This window comes from Diuraphis noxia, unplaced genomic scaffold (genome assembly GCF_037042655.1).
Source record: "Diuraphis noxia isolate RWA-SAM2 unplaced genomic scaffold, SU_Dnox_SAM2 contig0004, whole genome shotgun sequence".
NCBI lineage: Eukaryota > Metazoa > Arthropoda > Insecta > Hemiptera > Aphididae > Diuraphis > Diuraphis noxia.
The window spans coordinates 3467063-3485292 of NW_028301714.1; the positions used below are offsets into that span (position 1 = coordinate 3467063).

The window sequence follows — 18230 nt, forward strand, 5'->3', positions numbered from 1 at the left end:
CACACACAACAACTTACAAATTACAAACGATATTTAATCCTTATATGTATAGTCCTATGCATATTACATATTGTTTATCTACATAGTAACTAAATAGGAATAATTAATATAATTAAATTAAAAAAAAATTTTTTTTTAATATTATAATAACGAAATCCTGTTCATAGTTATTGATATTGTTATTGCCCACACCAGACCCCTTGATTCCTAGATTCTACAGTTCTGAGAAACCTACTATGCAGAATATTCCAGGAAACCAAAAAAATTTGAAAGTAATGTTAGCAGAACTACAGCTACAGTCGCTACAGATCATATATAATATAATAGAGCGGTCAGTGATATCTTTTTTAGCATAATGATGAATGAATTAAGTACTAACATTATTTTTATTATAAATCAGTGATCAGTTCTTAAAGTGCAGTTGCCGTGATATTATTTCATAAAAATGGTTACTTTAAGTTAATTAATAGTTAATACATACGATTTATGTTCAAATTTTTACAGACCTTACATTATAGGTATTATACAATCGCATCGCATATAAATATAATGATCAGCTCTGGATCCGTTCTTTGCTCATAAATCAAGATAATAAATATTGACTTTCAAATATATTATCAACTTCCAGCACATTAAAAATATCTTTGTGAAAAGTCAAAAGTTAACTCACTGCAGCTCTACTCAAAATTTTAAAGTCAATCAAAACAAGTGTAACTGTGTATAAGTATAAAATAATATCAGTTACCACCACATTCGATGTATTTAATAAAACTGAGTTCTAATGGGTAAATAATTTATTAAAAAACGTACAATTGCTGCTTATATTAGCCTATATGTAATTATTTTTATTTTTTTGGTTATATGCCTGGGAGCCTAAATTAAATTATTTAGGCTAACCACATAATATAATAAGGTATTCTAAACTTAAATAATTTATGTAATAATAAATTAATTTTAATTAATATTTACGTATACATTCAATTATTTTGTTTAACAGGATTTCAATACCTAGTGGTTAAAATTTTATTTCAGAACAGTCTTTTTTATTCTTAAGAACAGACGTATTTATGAATTCGTAGTTACTAAATACTAATTATACTTCTTAACCGACGACATCCCAAATATTTACAATTATATTTGATCAGAATGTTTGTGTCGACATAAGTTTTATTTGTCACTTAAGTCTATGGTATCGCTTTTATCACAGAAAATCGTAATACATATTTATAAATTATAAGTGTCAAGTGACTATAGTATTAATGTAATGATGTTAGTATATTAACTAACTGTTATCAATAATCGTAATAATAGCAATTAGTAATAACAATTTAAGTAAATATTTGTTTAAAGACTAAATTCAAATTATTATTATATTAACCCAAACGCTTTATTGATTATAGCAGATATCTGCAGTCCAGTCCATCTTTTTTTTACAGTGGGTCAAGTTAGAAATACACTTTAGAATCGTGAGCTAAAATTAATGGAGTACCTAAATACTATACAGTTTTGAGGTGTGATAAATAATAGGTAATAACTTGTAAATAATTTAGAGTTAAACCCATTGTTGCCAATGGCCATAGTTGCCGAAGCTTAATTCTAATTTAAAAAAATAACAATAATAATAATAATAGGTAATTAAATTGAAGTCGTCACGCTATATGTGACGACAATAATTATGCTAAATAAGTTATTCATAATAATTGAGGGAAATAAATAGAAGCAGTAATTTGAATGTAGGTACGCAAAATCATGCATACAGTTTTTGACATAATTAATATGTGATATTGTTATAATTCAAAAATTAATAATTGTAGTCTGCAGTAGTGCAGTCGGTAGATATTTTCTACTAACTTACTTTAACTTTTTTTCAGTTAAAATCGAGGAAATGTGCAAATTATTTTGCATTGAAAAATGCATATATTTTTTAATATTCAAAACACTAAAGATTTTAAAATTTAATACAAGGTTCCATATGAATTTCCTTTAAATGAATTATAAACAAGTTGAATGTGATAATTTTACAAATAGTTTTTGAGCCTCTTAAAGTAAATGGTCACCATTTTGGCATGTTCGTTTGTATCTATCATTCACAAAATATGAACGTAAATGTGTTTCCGAACAATTGTATTGGTACTAGGTGTACATCATATACATTTTGTATCTAATGTTATTTTATCTTAGTGTTAATCAGAACAACAAATAACATAATTTTACATTTCAAATACCTAAGTATCTAAATAATATCTATCCAGAAAATCTTATTTCATCGATCAAGTATTTATGTATAATCGATTTTAATATTAAATTTAATATACAAATATTTTAGCCACATAGGTACTTACCTATACTTTGTAGAAATGCAAAACGAATGTAAATAATAAAAAAAAAAATAGGTATCTACCTATGTAAATCTTCCTAGAACACTATAGGTAAATTAATTTATTTTATCATAATCGAGCATACCTACGTAAAATGCATAAAGGTTAACTTATTAAAGTTACTGCACACCACCCTACACGTGGTTTTTGATAAACTGACCAGTGGCCGGCCAAATATGTTGAGATCTGTGAACTGGAATGAGTCTAGTACATAATTCAACAAAACAGGTAAATAAGAAATAACATGATATATATTATTTAAGAATGTATTTATTTATATATATAGTATATATAGTTGCAAAAGGTGAATGTATGCATTGTTTCAATAATAATTTCAATATAATCGACTAGACAGGTAAACAGGTTTGATTCTACTGGTGATGGGTGGAGGGGGGGGACGTTCGCCGATTAGAATCTGATACAGTCAATAGTCATCCATTAATCATTTTTCCATGTAGTATTGCAAACTGCACTGCAGTCATCGATAATGATTTAATTGTTACGGACGTCAATTTGGTTATTTTGATGATTATTTTTTTATCAAATATGACGTAATATTAGAATAATTTATGATGATATAATTGACAATTGTATTCAGAATCAGAAGCCACCTAGAAACATGTGTATCGTCTGCCCATAAAATGACGGTTATAAAATATTATAATACCTATTTAGTATTTTGTTTGTTTGATGAAATTAATACTCCATTTTTGTTTTCTCAAAAATCAAAATCGAAATTTGACATTTAAGTATTAATTCATTTTTTATTAGTTATTAGGTATCATTGTTATTTGATAATCGCCAATAAAAAGTCATCAACTAAAAATACCCATCCATGAATTAAAATTTTCTAGAGTTACAAAAAATTAAGCGGATCATCCTTCATACTTTAGTAGAAATTAATGTATATATATATTCCGGTCAATATTTCACTGTTTAAGGTTTAGTCGGAAATCCGTTAAAATTGTTAACATTAATGGGAGTGGAGAGGATTCGATCACCCCCAACTAAAAAGCTTCCTGTTATTGCGAGGCTATGACCCCACTTCCAAATTCTGCCCATGGAATTATGTATACTATTATATACTTATCTTCTTCAGGCCTTAGCCATCTAGTTGACTGCCATGGCTCAGGAGTTAGGAGTATCAGCCATATTTGGACCTCACATACTTTGAATCCTATAGGCGTAATCGTTCATTTTACACGCTTTGAGTACTAACCGAGTACAATGTTGCCATGTTAGTACTCACCGTGTTTGACTTCAGGTTTTGAGTTATTTTTATAATTTACGACACTGAGTTCTGTAATCGATACTCGATCAACTAGACAAATTACGAAAAGGTATAAAATCCAATAAAATAGTGGATAGGCATATTTACAACGAATACAAGCTGAATGAATACCCCAAGTGTCATAGTCAGAAAACATTATTTGAAAACCTAAAGCATTCATTTCTCTCTCTAGTTTTTACAATGCTAGAAGACATATTATTTCTCATTTTTTACTTTGTAATTTATTTCATTATTGTTCATTAAGTGTTTACTACACATGTACTTATGTATTTTTCCTTATAACTATACATTTATGATAGCAACTATGGTATAAAAACGTGTTAGTATTATTGTAAACCACAGATCAATGTATAAATTAATGAATCTGTGTAGTAAAGTAAATATAACAATTAATTTATTATTTAATTATTATTATTGACAGGACCTTGAGTAATTAGCTATTAACAAAGTGGATTATAATGAAGCAAATTAATTGTATTGATGATATAACTTATAAGAAATTTCTGAGATACATTACAACAGTACAGCTAATAAAAAATAACATTTAGTGGAGGGGCACAGAGGCCCTTCCCCTCCAAAGAGTAGGATACTGAATCATACTATATACAGTAATTACATACACAAAGTATATCAGGAAGATATAAAACTTTATATGTAAATGTTTCAGATCAATTTAATACAATGTTATAAAAAAAACATATTTATAATTATCTAATAATAGAATGAATGAATAATATTATCTCCCTAACAGATGACACATTAACACAATATTTAGATTTATGAAACCAATTATGATCACTTAATAAAATATTTATTTTGGTTTTCTTTTGTAACAAAAAAAAAAAAAAAATAATAATAATAATAATAATAATAACAATCAACAATTTATTTTTTAATTATAATTTTGAATGCTTTTTAGCATCAACATGCCAATGTTTCACGTCTTTAGATTGTAGTTTACGTATAATTTTTGAAAAGTATTGATACCACATTATTCCAAAAATTGTACAAAGGAAAGCTTCCAAATAAAATCCATCAATTGTAATTTCACACTTTCCATCTGATGTTTGACAATCCTAGAACACCAACATACATTAAATATTTTTAATGTTGAAAAATTATTTACCTTTAATGAATTTAACATTAATACAATACAAAAAAGAAATTTGGAATATAAAATATAAATTTAATATTTATTTGATATATTTTTTTTATTATTTAATACTTTTATGTTAAGGTAACTTATGTTTATGAAAAAATATGAACTAAATAATTAAAAATATATTATAGAATACTGTAAAAATTTTTTTACTGACATTAATTTCTGTTTCAGTGGAACATGTGTTATTTTCACTGGTTGAACATTGTTTGTAAGTTAAAAAATCAGTCATCCATAATGCAGCAGTATTAGCCCAAGCGCCTCCTAAATTTGTTAATGTATTTAACAAAGTCATATTAGTGCCGCCAAATAATGGATCACTTATACGGGCAAAAAATGCCATTACAGCCACAAACATTGAATACATAGTCAACTATGTAAAAAAACAAGAAAAATATTAATAGCAAGGTATAACAACAATAAACACTACCAGTAATATTATTTTATACCTGATGTAGTAAAAATGAACTCAATATTAATATGTAATAAAACATCGAAACTTTACCATCTTGATCAATAAAATATGGTGTAAAGTAAACAATAGTAGCAATCATAATACCAATTAATAATCTAAATTTTATACATTTTAACAAATTATTAAAATATTTCATCATACATATGTTTATATATATATATATTATACATACCTGTAAGGTATGGATTTTAAATATATATTCATTGGTTTAGGTCCAGCTGTATACTTGGTTATCAATACCGGTATAATAATTTGGAGTGGTATCGATAATAGTCCAATTAAAGCAATATCGTCTTTAGGAATGCCTTTATCAATGATTTTTAAACTAGAAACAACATCAATTGCACTAAATCCTATCTAAAACATATGTTATTAAAAAATATTTCTATATGTATACTATATTTTTTGATTATTATCAAATTGTAATTTTAATTTAACTTTAAATAACAAAACTAAATACCCAAATATAAAAAAATAAAACAGCTATGATTCAAAATATGATCATGGAAATGAATAAAGACCTTTTATTCATTTATTTTTTGTTAATTTACTATCATATTTTTATTAGGTAAATTATGAAATACAAATACTTGGATTTAAGTTTTAGGTATGTATTATAAACAAATTTGTGTCAAAACAAATGTTGAGTATGGAGCTTTCTAAGAAATATGCAAATGCATTAAGTTCCAGGCTCTACTAAAAACTAATAACTTAGATATTTAACTTAATATGATACTAGGTATATAAACATATTTTATTAATTATGAATTTTTAATCAGCAATGTAAAAATAAAGATTTTTATTTTTATTACAGCGGGGTTTAAAAAAAAAAGTTGTATAAAATATCTTATTTCAAAATTGCAATGAACATACATATTTTTTGATATTTTTATTTTATAGCAGAATAATAGACGCAAAAACAACTGAGTAATAATAATATAATACAATATTAATTATATTACTTTAATATTGAATTAGTATATTACTTTTTACTATAGAGTGAAGTATTTTATTTTATGTAATAATAAATTGTTTTATTCTAATTTAATTCTAAAACCCATAGATTATAGCCCTAGGTAATATTTCAAGTAATGCTTGATAATATAATTATAGATTAATATGTAAATATTATAAAACCATATATTAGATTAAAATTTTTATAATTATGTACATGACATAAACAAATATATTAGATTTTCAATTAAAAATCAAAATCAAAATAAACGATATATATATATATATAATACAATTAATTTTCTAAATTTTGAAATTTACCTTAGCAGTAAGTAATATTATTGATAAGCTTTTAACAGTTGGTAATCGCATTATATCTCCAAGAAGCTTATAAGTTTGGTATAAATTTAAATCATGACTATCATGTTGCAATGATTCATTTTTTTCGTGTTTAAATATAGCTACCAGTGTTGTAGCAATCATAAATGTATAACCCCAAAAATATAAAAAACCTAAAAAATAGAAATTCATAATTTAGTAAATAAAATATAGTTGTTATTAATTAATTGCATTTTAAGAGGACGCCGCTCCCTCATGTGTTGTCTCTACAGGTCTGTACTGGCTACTTTTAAGAGGCTTGGGGATATATATTTATAGGGCGCCAACTATATTTTAAATATCCATTTCAAAAGAAAAGAAAAAGGCGTCTTTAATGTCTATCCATTATTGTTTTAACTTTTATTTAGTAACTTGAAACTACCACCTGAAGATGTTAAACACAGAAAATGATTTATTTATGTTATTAACAAAATTCTAATCGAAATAATATGTTTCATAGTAAAACAGCTAAGGAAATAAATTGTGCATATACTTTCAAAATTGAATATAACATACTCTAACCTATCAAAAAGTTATCATGATCTGTGTTATTTCAATTTGTTTTTTACGATATTTTAATTTTTAAGTAAGTTGATCATTTTAAAATATATGTAAATGCGATGTCCTCTTAAACGTTTAATAAATAAATATAAAGATAGCTGATGAAATCTACCTCGCTTATTTTATGAGGAAACTTTTATCATAGTTTATAAATTAATCATATTTTGTAGCCATTACATCAAATTTCAGAAAATATATCTGAATACATAAAAAATTGCTTAACAATTTGCATAGAACTCCTTAAAAATAGTCGGAATCAAATGCCCTAAATTATTTTACCTTCCACTTATAATTTTTTACATACATTTGTTTTATATTTGAGTTGGTTTAATGAGTAGATTTTATTGTAAAAAAATTAGGAAAATAATGACTTGTTATACTAATTATGTTAAATATAAAAAAAAACTGGATTTCATCTGTCAATAAGTAAACATTATTAATATGAACTAAACTACCTATGTAATATATATTAAGATTACCTTGTAATGTGATTAAACCCTCTGTACTTTCAGTAAATCTTAGCCATTTATTACAAAAAGTAGGTGATTCTAATGTAATAAATACAACATAGCCAAGAAAAGCACCAATTGTCTGACCAACACTATTACATGTTGAAGCATATCCTACATTTTCTCTGTAAATATTGATTAAAATTAATAATAAATTAGAAAAAAAAATAACATGTAAGTACGAACTTTCTTAACATTGTCAATGCCCAACCATCAACAGCAATATCTTGAGTTGCTGCTAAGAAGTTCAAACAAAAAAACATTAATGTCAAAAATGTAGTGTTTGGATCTTCGGTAAACACTAGCCAATCATTGATGTTCATTGCCAAAAATAACAGAAAAAAACCTGAAATGTAAAACCAATTAAATTCCTAGATTATAATACTATATAGAGCAGGGGTGACCAAATTGCCCCTAGCACTTTATTAAAAAAAAAAAAAACAATATTTGTTTATTAATGATAAAATTATAAAAATTATAAAATTTAATCAAAAACATTTAGACTCTTGATAGGTATCATTGTATTTATATATGTGGCTCGTGAACGTATTTATGTTTGCCATTCCTGATATAGAGTGTACTTAAAGTGAGTTACAGATATTAAAATAATAAATTTATATTTTAGAAACATTCATTTATTGTATATATATATATAAATAATATATTAGACAGTTTAAAAATAATAATTAGATGAGATTTATTTAGTTTTATATTAGGTGCAGATGTGCATTAAAAAACCAAACAATTTTAAGCTATACATATATTATATTATAATAATCAAGCCTAATTAAATATTAAAAAAGAAAAGGAAATAATTACACATTTTTTCTAGTTGAATATTGTTAATTGTATTGTTTATGATGTTTCAGTTATAAAATTGTAGTAACTAATAAATAATTGACATTGCTATATATTTACAAAGGATAAGAAAGTTAACACCTAGTATTCACTAACCTAATATCTACCTTAATACCCAAACACACTAATAAAACTTTTTTTTTTTAATTTCAATACAAAATCATCACTTTTGTTCAGGATTTAAATTATTTATTATATTATGAATGACAAATAAACATTTATTTTTCGATAAATAAGAAAATATTTATAAGATAACCTTAATAGAATGATAAAGATTAAAAAAACAGAACTGTTTTAAAGTTTTTGAAAAATGACTCTTGCCTATGAAAAGGTTTATCTCCTGATTTACATTGAATACATGTATAATATATCTTTATTTGAAAAACCTTAGTTGAAGAAGTTATAGTTAACAAAATAATCAATTTTTTTACTAACCAATTAAGTACTGTACAGGAACAAGCCAGGTTTTTCTTCTACCAAACTTTGGCCAAAATATAGAATCAACAATAGGTGCCCATAATAATTTTAAACTAAATGGCCATGTAGAAAAGCTAAACTGAGCCTAAAATTGTAATAAAATTAATTAACACAATTAAAATATTACATTATAAATGATTCAACCTGTTCTTTGTATGTTATATGTTTTTTCTGCATTGTTATTGGTATAGCTGCTGAAAGTCCGAGGGGTACACCTTGTAATGTGTATAAAAATAATAAAATTGCTATGTTTAGCATATCACCAGTTGTACAAGGCACAGCTTTAGATACATGCAAGCCATGTTTCTTTCGTTTTGGACTAGAATTTTCTAGTTTATCTTCAAAGACCATGGCTTTTCTTGGTTTGACTTTAGTCATTGTTTACGTCTATATAATTGATGAACAATGTAAAACTATAAGAAAAATCTATAATTAACTACACTAAAACAGAATTACAATACATTTTTGAATACTAATGAAATCAATAATAAATTCATTACTGATGAGTATCACAACAAATGATTTTTTTTTATAAAATTAATACTAACTCAAGTAGATAGGTCTAGCCGTATAGGTACATAGATAATGTCATCTAAATAAGTCTTATTAAAAATGACATTAATCTAAATTTTATTTTGCACATTGTTTTTATTTTACATTTACACAGTTACAAATTGTCAAATTGATAATTAGCACTCGCCGCTCATCAATATAGTCACCACTCACCGCAGCTTGTAAATTAAAAAATACTTTTATACCTACCTAAATAGTAAATACTAAATAGTAAATACATAGTGGGAAAAAATTAAATCCACGTACATGAAAATATATAATATACCGGTTAGCGCATGCGCTTAATGTAAATAAAAACAAAGATAGTACCTATTCGTGGTAACATCACAGACAACACTGTTAAAAATCGAAACATGATATCAATGTTATCATTTACACCGAAGAATGAAGATAAACGATAAACAATTTTGCATTAATTCTTAAATTTTTATTTTTTCAGTTTTTTTTTCGTTTTGATACACTGTTTTCTGTGGATGTTCGATGTTGCTTATTTTTATCGTAGTTTGTAATTCTTCATGTTCATACTAATTATTCTGTCATTGTGATTAGCTGTTAATAATATAATGATTCAGTTTTAATAATTTTCTGTTTTACACCTATTTACTTGTTTTTATAAATAATATTGAAGATCAAACAGAGTATAAAAATGTCTTGTTATATCCAACATTACAACGAATGTAACATTGCTATTTGTAAGGCTGATACAAATACTGATGGGATAACATATTATCACATCAAAGTGAATATTGGTGACGTTACATGGAGTGTACAAAAACGATACAAAGAATTTTTGGAACTGCACAAAAAATTAGTGAATGAACATACTGTGACCAAAGACATACTACCTGGAAAAAAAATAATTGGGAACAAGGATCCGAATTTCATTGAAAGACGTCGAGTTGGCTTGGAATTATATTTACAAACAGTTTTGTCATTTTTACAAAAGTCAATGCCTGATGAACTATTAGAGTTTTTAGAATTCCACAAGTACGATGTAATATTAATTGTTAAGAAACTAGCAGTAGAATTTTTTAAAAATGGGGATGATTACCTTTTGAATGATAATGGTTTTAATTTTAATGTTTTACTATTATATGCAATTAGTGAAAGATTAAAATTACCTTGTCCAGATAGTGAAAATAATGAGTATAATTTCAGCCATGTGTTAGATTTTTGTTCAAAGTTTAAATACTTAGCAATCAAAGGAGGAAATCATCATGTTGGTACAAGTAACATAATTTACAATAAATTAAGTTTTGAGTTATCATCTTTTAAGAATGTGAATAAATTTGAATGTTATAATATTGCATATAATATGATATACAATTTAATGACATTACGGAATACAGTACGTATAATTACAGTATACAATTCAAAGCTTAGAACTCCTGAAGATATTTTACTATGTGATAATGTTCATAAAGAATGGTCCCCTGACATGGATTCTAGTATGATTTGGAATAAAGTAAAAGTAGTTGATTTCAGTTGGAATGAAATATTAACTTTAAAAAGTCTCACAGTTTTAACTCCAAATGTTAAAACAGTAAATTTAAATGGAAATTTGTTGAATACTATTGAAGATTTATCTCCTCTAAGTTATCTTAGTCACTTATCACTATCAAGTAATAATATTACTGAAGTATCTGATCTTAATACAAAACTAGGAAATGTTATATGTTTAAATTTGTCTTCAAATAAAATATCTAATTTGGAAGCATTTTCAAAATTATTTTCACTGGAAATGTTGGATTTGGGCTCAAACTTGGTTGAAGATATAGATCAGTTACAACATCTGAGTGGATTACAAAATATGAATTATTTAGTGTTGTCTGGAAACCCTGTGTCTACTGTAGTTGATTATAGAATTAAGGTACTAGGTATACTTAAAAAAAATACTTCAGATTTTTGTTTAGACAATGAGAGACCCACTCAAAAAGAGCTAGATACTGTGGCAATAATGCATGCCATAAAAGTTGCCAAAGAAGGAAAAACATTGTTGGATAGATGATTTAGATTACACAAAAATTATTATAACTACCTATATTTATTTATTTTTATTTGTTAATCCATATAATCAATAATAATCACGAATGAAGATTAGATTTGTGTTTTGTGATAATAATAATATACCTATTGAATTATATTTTTATTTTGTTAATCATTTTTATGTTTTTTATTGTGTATTATGTTAAAATTTTGTAAAGGTAAAAAATATAAAATATCTTTGTTATGAGATTTTGTACTATTTAAAACAAAAACAAATTAATATGCATTATTTTATTTTATTTTATTTTTACTCATAACTGTGCATCCGCGGTGTTATTAAGTAGTTTTGAAAATTTTAATTCCATTCCCCACTTTATTTCTTTTGAAAAAAAGATAGGTGCTGTTTTTATATAAAATATAAAACGCCATTACAAACTACGACTTCAGCTTTCGAGTATTGACACTGATTTACAAAACTTGATGCCTGGAATAAAACACGCCCTTGGGTCGGCACTTTCATTAGGTATATAATAAAATTTAATTTTATAAGATAATTAAAAATGATCTTAACCAGGTTGAAGACTAAAGTGTTAGTTAAATTGTGCATAGACATATCAATAAAATAAATATTTCTTTATAGGTCTATCGTCAATGGAAATGTGATCTTTGATTAATGATCATAGATCATTGTGATCTAATTAGTAATTATCTAAATTTCAAAGAGTAAATATTTAATATAGTTCCAATAATAAAAATACATTATGAATATAATTTATATTATTAGAGCTAACATTTTTCAAGAATCGAGATTACGTCACTATCAGTTATCAGAGATTATTATTTGATAGCGTTAAACAGTGCGACCACTAAACGAACAAAATAATATTTATATGTATAACCCACTGAACTCTATACATGTATAGAGTCAGTGGTATAACCTAACCGTTTACAGGTTGGCAACAGAATTAATGTTGTCAAGTTCGGCATGGCATTGACTTTGTTATTGTTTTTATGAATTTCGGATAACGGTTTTGTTGTTCGCTCGATTTCGGGAATTCGGGATTGCATATTTCCAATTTGCTTTCAGCAGTGAGTCATTTCGTATTTTCCCTTCAGAGATACAGACTTATGGTTTACGTTTATAGCAGTCGGAACTCGGAAGTACGGTTCACTAAAGTTGACAAAATACGATTTACAATTAACATACGCGATTACGTTAATAGTGCCATCAGTTAATAGTTTAGTTATTACTACATTTTTGTCGGGTTTTACTTTCCCGTTAACCCTCAATTTTAAACACCTATTGTTTGAAAGTAAGTATATTATTAATTATAATGATGTTGTTAAAATAAATAATTTTGGAGACATATTTGACGATTAATATCCTTAAATTGTGAATCTTTGACTTATTTCTCGAAGAAAATAATCATGTTATCAAATGATATTGCGAGAATCTCACTAAGCACCAACATTAACAGTAGTTATATTGTTTTATAACAAACACAATAGTCAATACAAATAATGTGTATTGTAGGTATATATTTCAACTATTTCAAGACATGTGTGTTCTCTCCAGGTTAGATAAACCTTGTATTTTTTTACTGTAGTTTTCTGAAAAAATGTTTTTATTTTAGTAGACTTATTGTGAAATGTATGTTTTATCTAACACTATAAGAATACTATAGTCCGATTAATAAATTGTTCATTTTTATATGTCTAAATTTTAAAATAAAAAATCATTTTAACATATAGGAATATTTAAAGTGAACAATAATATTATAACATTGATAATATTGATTAGTTGGAAGATTTCTGAATTAACCGATGAATCTGTGGGTAGATTATTTAAACTAGTTACATTGCCTTTTTATTAATATTTCTGAAATTTCATTTTATGTTTTAATTTTAATCATACTAGGTTTCGTCAAAATATTACACTTATTAGTTCTCATGTTTCTATGGCCAATATTGTTTATTAACATTAAAGTATAATATAATATGTTTGCTCAGTGTCTGCGCATAATAAATTTTAGGTATTAAGTTTTTGTGTTTTCTTAAATTGATTTATGGCTGAGTTAACCAGAGCTTGTTTAGATTCTATTACACAATTTTATATATTTATATACATTCAAGTTTGTATTTTTGTTAGTATATTAATTTTTATTGATTTCTATCAAGTCATCCTTATCTAGGGAGCCAAAACCACAGTTTTATATTTTACCTCTTGGATTTATGTATAAGTCCTCTTTTGTTTCTTTTTGATAGAATATTTTATGACTTGGAAAAGTGTATTATTGGTGTCTTTCTTTAAGTATATTTTAGTCTACAATTAAGTGTCTTAACATTGAAATCAATTTATACTCCACCTATTGATGTTTATCTGTCACTGATATATTGTATAAATATAGGTATACCTTATAATATACCTAAATTATACCTTATAATAGTATGTTCTATTACATTGCTTTTACCTGACAATTTTTGGTAAATGAGTGCTCAATACACTCCCTATTTTTAGAGCGCCGACTGACGTACCATATCATTTGTAGGAGGCCATACGGTCGCGGGCTGTCGTAAATTAATTTGGATTTATACTATTAACTTTTCCGTGGCGCTACAATATTGATCTTGAAAATAAGCTGTAGCATAGTGGGAATAATTTCAATTCTCTTGATGTAATGAAAATAATTTTAACATTTTTTTTTGTATTTTTATTTTTTTTTCAAATTCAATAATATATATATATAAATTCAAATCTGTAATAACACTGAAAAATGTCCTTGGCATACTAATGATAAATATTATTGAGGCTGCCAGCGGCTGCATGGCAGTCAATGTGTTAAATTACCAAAAAAATCAACTGAGTCCTACTTAGGTGAAAGTACAAGGGAGAACCGAGTGTATAATACTAAAAATTAATGTTCAATTACCTCATTTAAAGAAATGAATTTTTATTTCTTTGTCATTAATTAGGTCAAAGTTCTCTTTGACATTATAATTATGTTTAATATGTAATAATCTGTACTAATGTGAAGAATTATGATAATTCAAAAAAATAAAAATTGTGAAAACCTTAACCCTACCCTTGCTCAAAATTAAATGTTCATGTATTGAAATATTCAATTAATATACTGATTAGGAATAAGGAATCTAGAATGTTGGTACTTTATTTGAAAACAAAAAGTAAAAAGAATAAAAAATATTTTTTTAAACATTAGTTGTTAGAGTGTCTTTGATTAAAGAATAACATGTACCTACTTCAAAGTCATTAAAGAAATATTTTTTTATATAACAGATTATTTAATTTAATTATCATGGCTAACCTATCAATGGCTCTGGAAAAGAAAAAATCAAACCGTCGCTGCAAATTATCCATTGGAGATGAAGAAAATTTTGAACCTCCTATACAGTCGTCAACTCCATCTAAAATACCTAAAAGAAATTCAAAAAGAATTCTCAAGGATAATAATTCATTAAACATAAGTGTCATTAATAAACATTGCCAAAACAAAACAATAAATGAAGAAAATTATTGCCAAAATTACAAATATACACTACCTGTTGTAGAAGAAAATGTTAAGCATGGTCGAGTCGCAGAACTTTTTTACAGTGATCCAGAAGATGAACCTACTGAAACTGAAAATTTAACTGTCACTACTACAAATGATTCTGATGATAAATGGACCACATTTTCCGATATTTCAGAAGATAAAAGTTGTAATAATGTTATAGATTTATTAGCTGAAATTGAAGCTGATGTAGAAGTTAGATTTAAAAAACCACCAAGAAGATCATATCCCGGAAGAAAAAGAAACAATATAAGTTTGTTTGAAGAGAAAGAAGAAGAAGAAATAGACTTACAAATTAAAAAAAAATGTAGAAAACATAAACCAAAGAAAAAAGATGATCCACAAGAAGAAGCATTTGTCCAATCAATGAATGAACATTTTGGAGATATAGAATCATTTAGTTTAGCAGTGGAATAGTATAAATTTACTAAATAATTGTCACAGATATTATAAAAATTAATAAATGTTTTGAAGAGGAACTTAATGGCACATTTTTTTACAATAAACATTAATTAGTTGCTTCTTATTGATTAAAGTTAATCTTAAACCTAATAAATAATTTAAGAAAGTTATAATATTGGTTTTAGTATAAATGTTTAGAAAAAAGTGTTCCGCATAAAACATTATATTATGTTAATAATAATAATTTACAATCAATTTTTTTGGATAATCTATAAATTAAGACTATGTATGCGATTATTTACTTCGTTTTCTGTTTCATTTATTCAATTAGTTTTGTTTAGTATCTCCTTCATTAAAATAACCATGTCTTTTTTATTATTATTGGTTTAATTTAAAATCTGTGAAGTGCCACAAATTACTGAAAACATTTACTGAATCTACTATGTTGTCTATATTGTAATATATTGATGTTAAGAATTGAAGTCTTGGGTGCCACAATCAGACATTTCTAATTTCTACGATTTTTCAGGAGGAAGTAAAAACTATTTTAAAAATTAACATAAAGTTAATTCTGATGTTTATAACTGAAACTATTAACTAACAATTAAACATTCAATTTCCGTAACTAAAATTAAAAAAGGAAAAAAAGTTAATTTTGATTGTCGCACCACAAAATTTAAAACTTAAAATTTATAAACTCAATGCAATTTTTGTAGAAAATTATTTGACTTATAAATTATATTGTTTGAAATTGTTTTTTTTTAATTTTATATTAATTATTATTTTAAAATATTATATTTTAAAAGTAAATATATTTTGATATTAGTTTATTTTATTGTATTTATTTCACTATTTTGATATAATGGCGCTATCGTGTGTTAAACATTATTTCTTAAAGATTTTCAAGAGACTTCTTTAGTGAATTTCTTATTCTAACCTACCATAAACTTACAGTTTCTTATTTTTGCTATTGAAAAGAATGTGAGCATACATAAAGAGTTAAAAGTCATTAATTGTGAATTTTTGCATAAAAATGATAAATGAAATATAGAGAGAAAAAATTCACAGTAGGTAAAAATAATAATGTAAAAAACTTATAAGCCCCAATTTAATTATGATTAACTAATAAGAACATGAATATTATTGTTATTATTAGTATAACAATTCTGTTTTTAAATTATATCAGTATTCAGTTTGGTTTTGGTTTGCACTATAGATAAAAGATTGTACCCTCTTGGTTTACACCATTATTGGATAAAATGTGATTGTTTTTGTGAATATTTGTGAATAATTACTATTTTTATAAGATGGCGTAAAAACGTTCGCACTATACATATAGTTTAAGAATTTATAACCTATTTAATTTCAAACTGTTGTTAATGTTATCATTTAAATGTAGTACATTTTAGAAAAAGGTATGTTAGGAGCAGAATGATACCAAAAAAGGTTGTTTTGGAACCAATATAAGTAGTTTAAAGCTGAACTGTTTATATTTAAAACCATTGCCAGTAAGACTTGAAAAGAAAAAGGATCTACTTTGACTATATGAAAAGAATGCAGCGCCAGATGTATTTCACATTTTTATAAAAGTTTGGTGAGCATATACGGAAATGGGGGGGGGGGGCTTATCCCCCTAAAATGTTGTCATGTTTCATGTGAAATGTGATTTTATTTGAATATAGTTATTTTTTCAGTTAATTTAGCCCACCCAGAAATGTCTATGGATTTGCGACTATGTTGCTGACTAAACCTCTTAAAAAGTATTAAGTTCCAGAACTAGGAGAAGTATATAAAGATTGAAGATTTAGACTGATTTTTATTATTATATTATAGTTTATACAAAAGTTGTAATTTGTTTAAGGTCTTAAATCACATACAAAATTATTTTCTTTTTGTTATATTGATAAAATTTTATAAATTTTATTTCATTTTAAAAATAATACCTACCAAGTTTTAATTTAATTTTGGGTATTCATGTCGTATGTGGTCTACCGCCCGTTTCTACACGTCATATGCGGTCTACCGCACAGCATTTGTCGTCTACCATATGGTTAAAAATATGAATGATGGAATACATAAATGTAGAATTACTAATTACTATATATTTATTAATGTAGAATTTTCAATATAATACCTATTTAATAATACAAAAAAATATATAAAAATATGTAGGTAAATTTAATATGTATTAAAAACTAACTGATAAAAAATGTAAAATCATATAGAAATATGTTTTAATCAATATTTAAATTAGGTATAAGTACAATATAATTTCACCTCTCTAAAAAAACAATCAAATGTGTTGTCATTCTTGTTTTTTAGACGCCACCATTGTTCCATAGACCACATACGACATAAATACCTAATTTTGTATTATTATTTTGTACGTTAAGTGTGGTTGAACTTTTTTGATATCCCAAGTATGTCTATGATAGCATTGTAATAATATACTATTTTTATAATGGTATGTACAATATTTATTAAATTTAAATTGGTTGACAAAAAAAAATTATATGCATCGAAGAAATTATAAAAAAAAAAAAACAAGTAACTAGGTAACACTCTGCTGCACATGGGGTGTCTAAAGAGTTATTGTAATGGATGGATTGAATTTTAATTGAATAATCATTGTACATAAAAAATGATTCTGAGGAAAGAAG

The 18230-nt window shown here is 25.5% G+C and overlaps 3 protein-coding genes across 4 annotated transcripts; 2 read left to right on the forward strand and 1 right to left on the reverse strand.

Annotated features, from left to right (window-relative positions):
- Window positions 1-4122: 4122 nt before the first annotated feature.
- Window positions 4123-9842, reverse strand: LOC107161949 (acetyl-coenzyme A transporter 1). Of its 2 annotated transcripts, none has more exons than XM_015508589.2 (10): window positions 9589-9842; window positions 9185-9427; window positions 8999-9125; window positions 7892-8051; window positions 7676-7830; window positions 6579-6769; window positions 5476-5660; window positions 5278-5398; window positions 4986-5201; window positions 4123-4745 (listed from the first exon to the last, which is right to left on the reverse strand). In XM_015508589.2, exons 2-10 carry the CDS (start codon window positions 9416-9418, stop codon window positions 4566-4568), a joined length of 1569 nt encoding a protein of 522 aa, XP_015364075.1. In that variant the 5' UTR covers window positions 9419-9427; window positions 9589-9842; the 3' UTR covers window positions 4123-4565. The 2 variants fall into 2 exon arrangements, with proteins under 2 accessions (XP_015364075.1, XP_015364074.1); XM_015508588.2 differs by having other exon boundaries at window positions 9185-9453.
- A 175-nt stretch (window positions 9843-10017) lies between these two features.
- On the forward strand, window positions 10018-11875 carry LOC107161965 (nischarin). The gene has a single exon (XM_015508606.2). The coding sequence runs from the start codon at window positions 10260-10262 to the stop codon at window positions 11619-11621; it is 1362 nt and encodes a 453-aa protein (XP_015364092.2). The 5' UTR covers window positions 10018-10259; the 3' UTR covers window positions 11622-11875.
- A 722-nt stretch (window positions 11876-12597) lies between these two features.
- LOC107161952 (uncharacterized) lies at window positions 12598-16964 on the forward strand. Its single transcript, XM_015508591.2, has 2 exons — window positions 12598-12912; window positions 14895-16964. The coding sequence occupies exon 2, from the start codon at window positions 14914-14916 to the stop codon at window positions 15583-15585; it is 672 nt and encodes a 223-aa protein (XP_015364077.2). The 5' UTR covers window positions 12598-12912; window positions 14895-14913; the 3' UTR covers window positions 15586-16964.
- Window positions 16965-18230: the final 1266 nt, after the last annotated feature.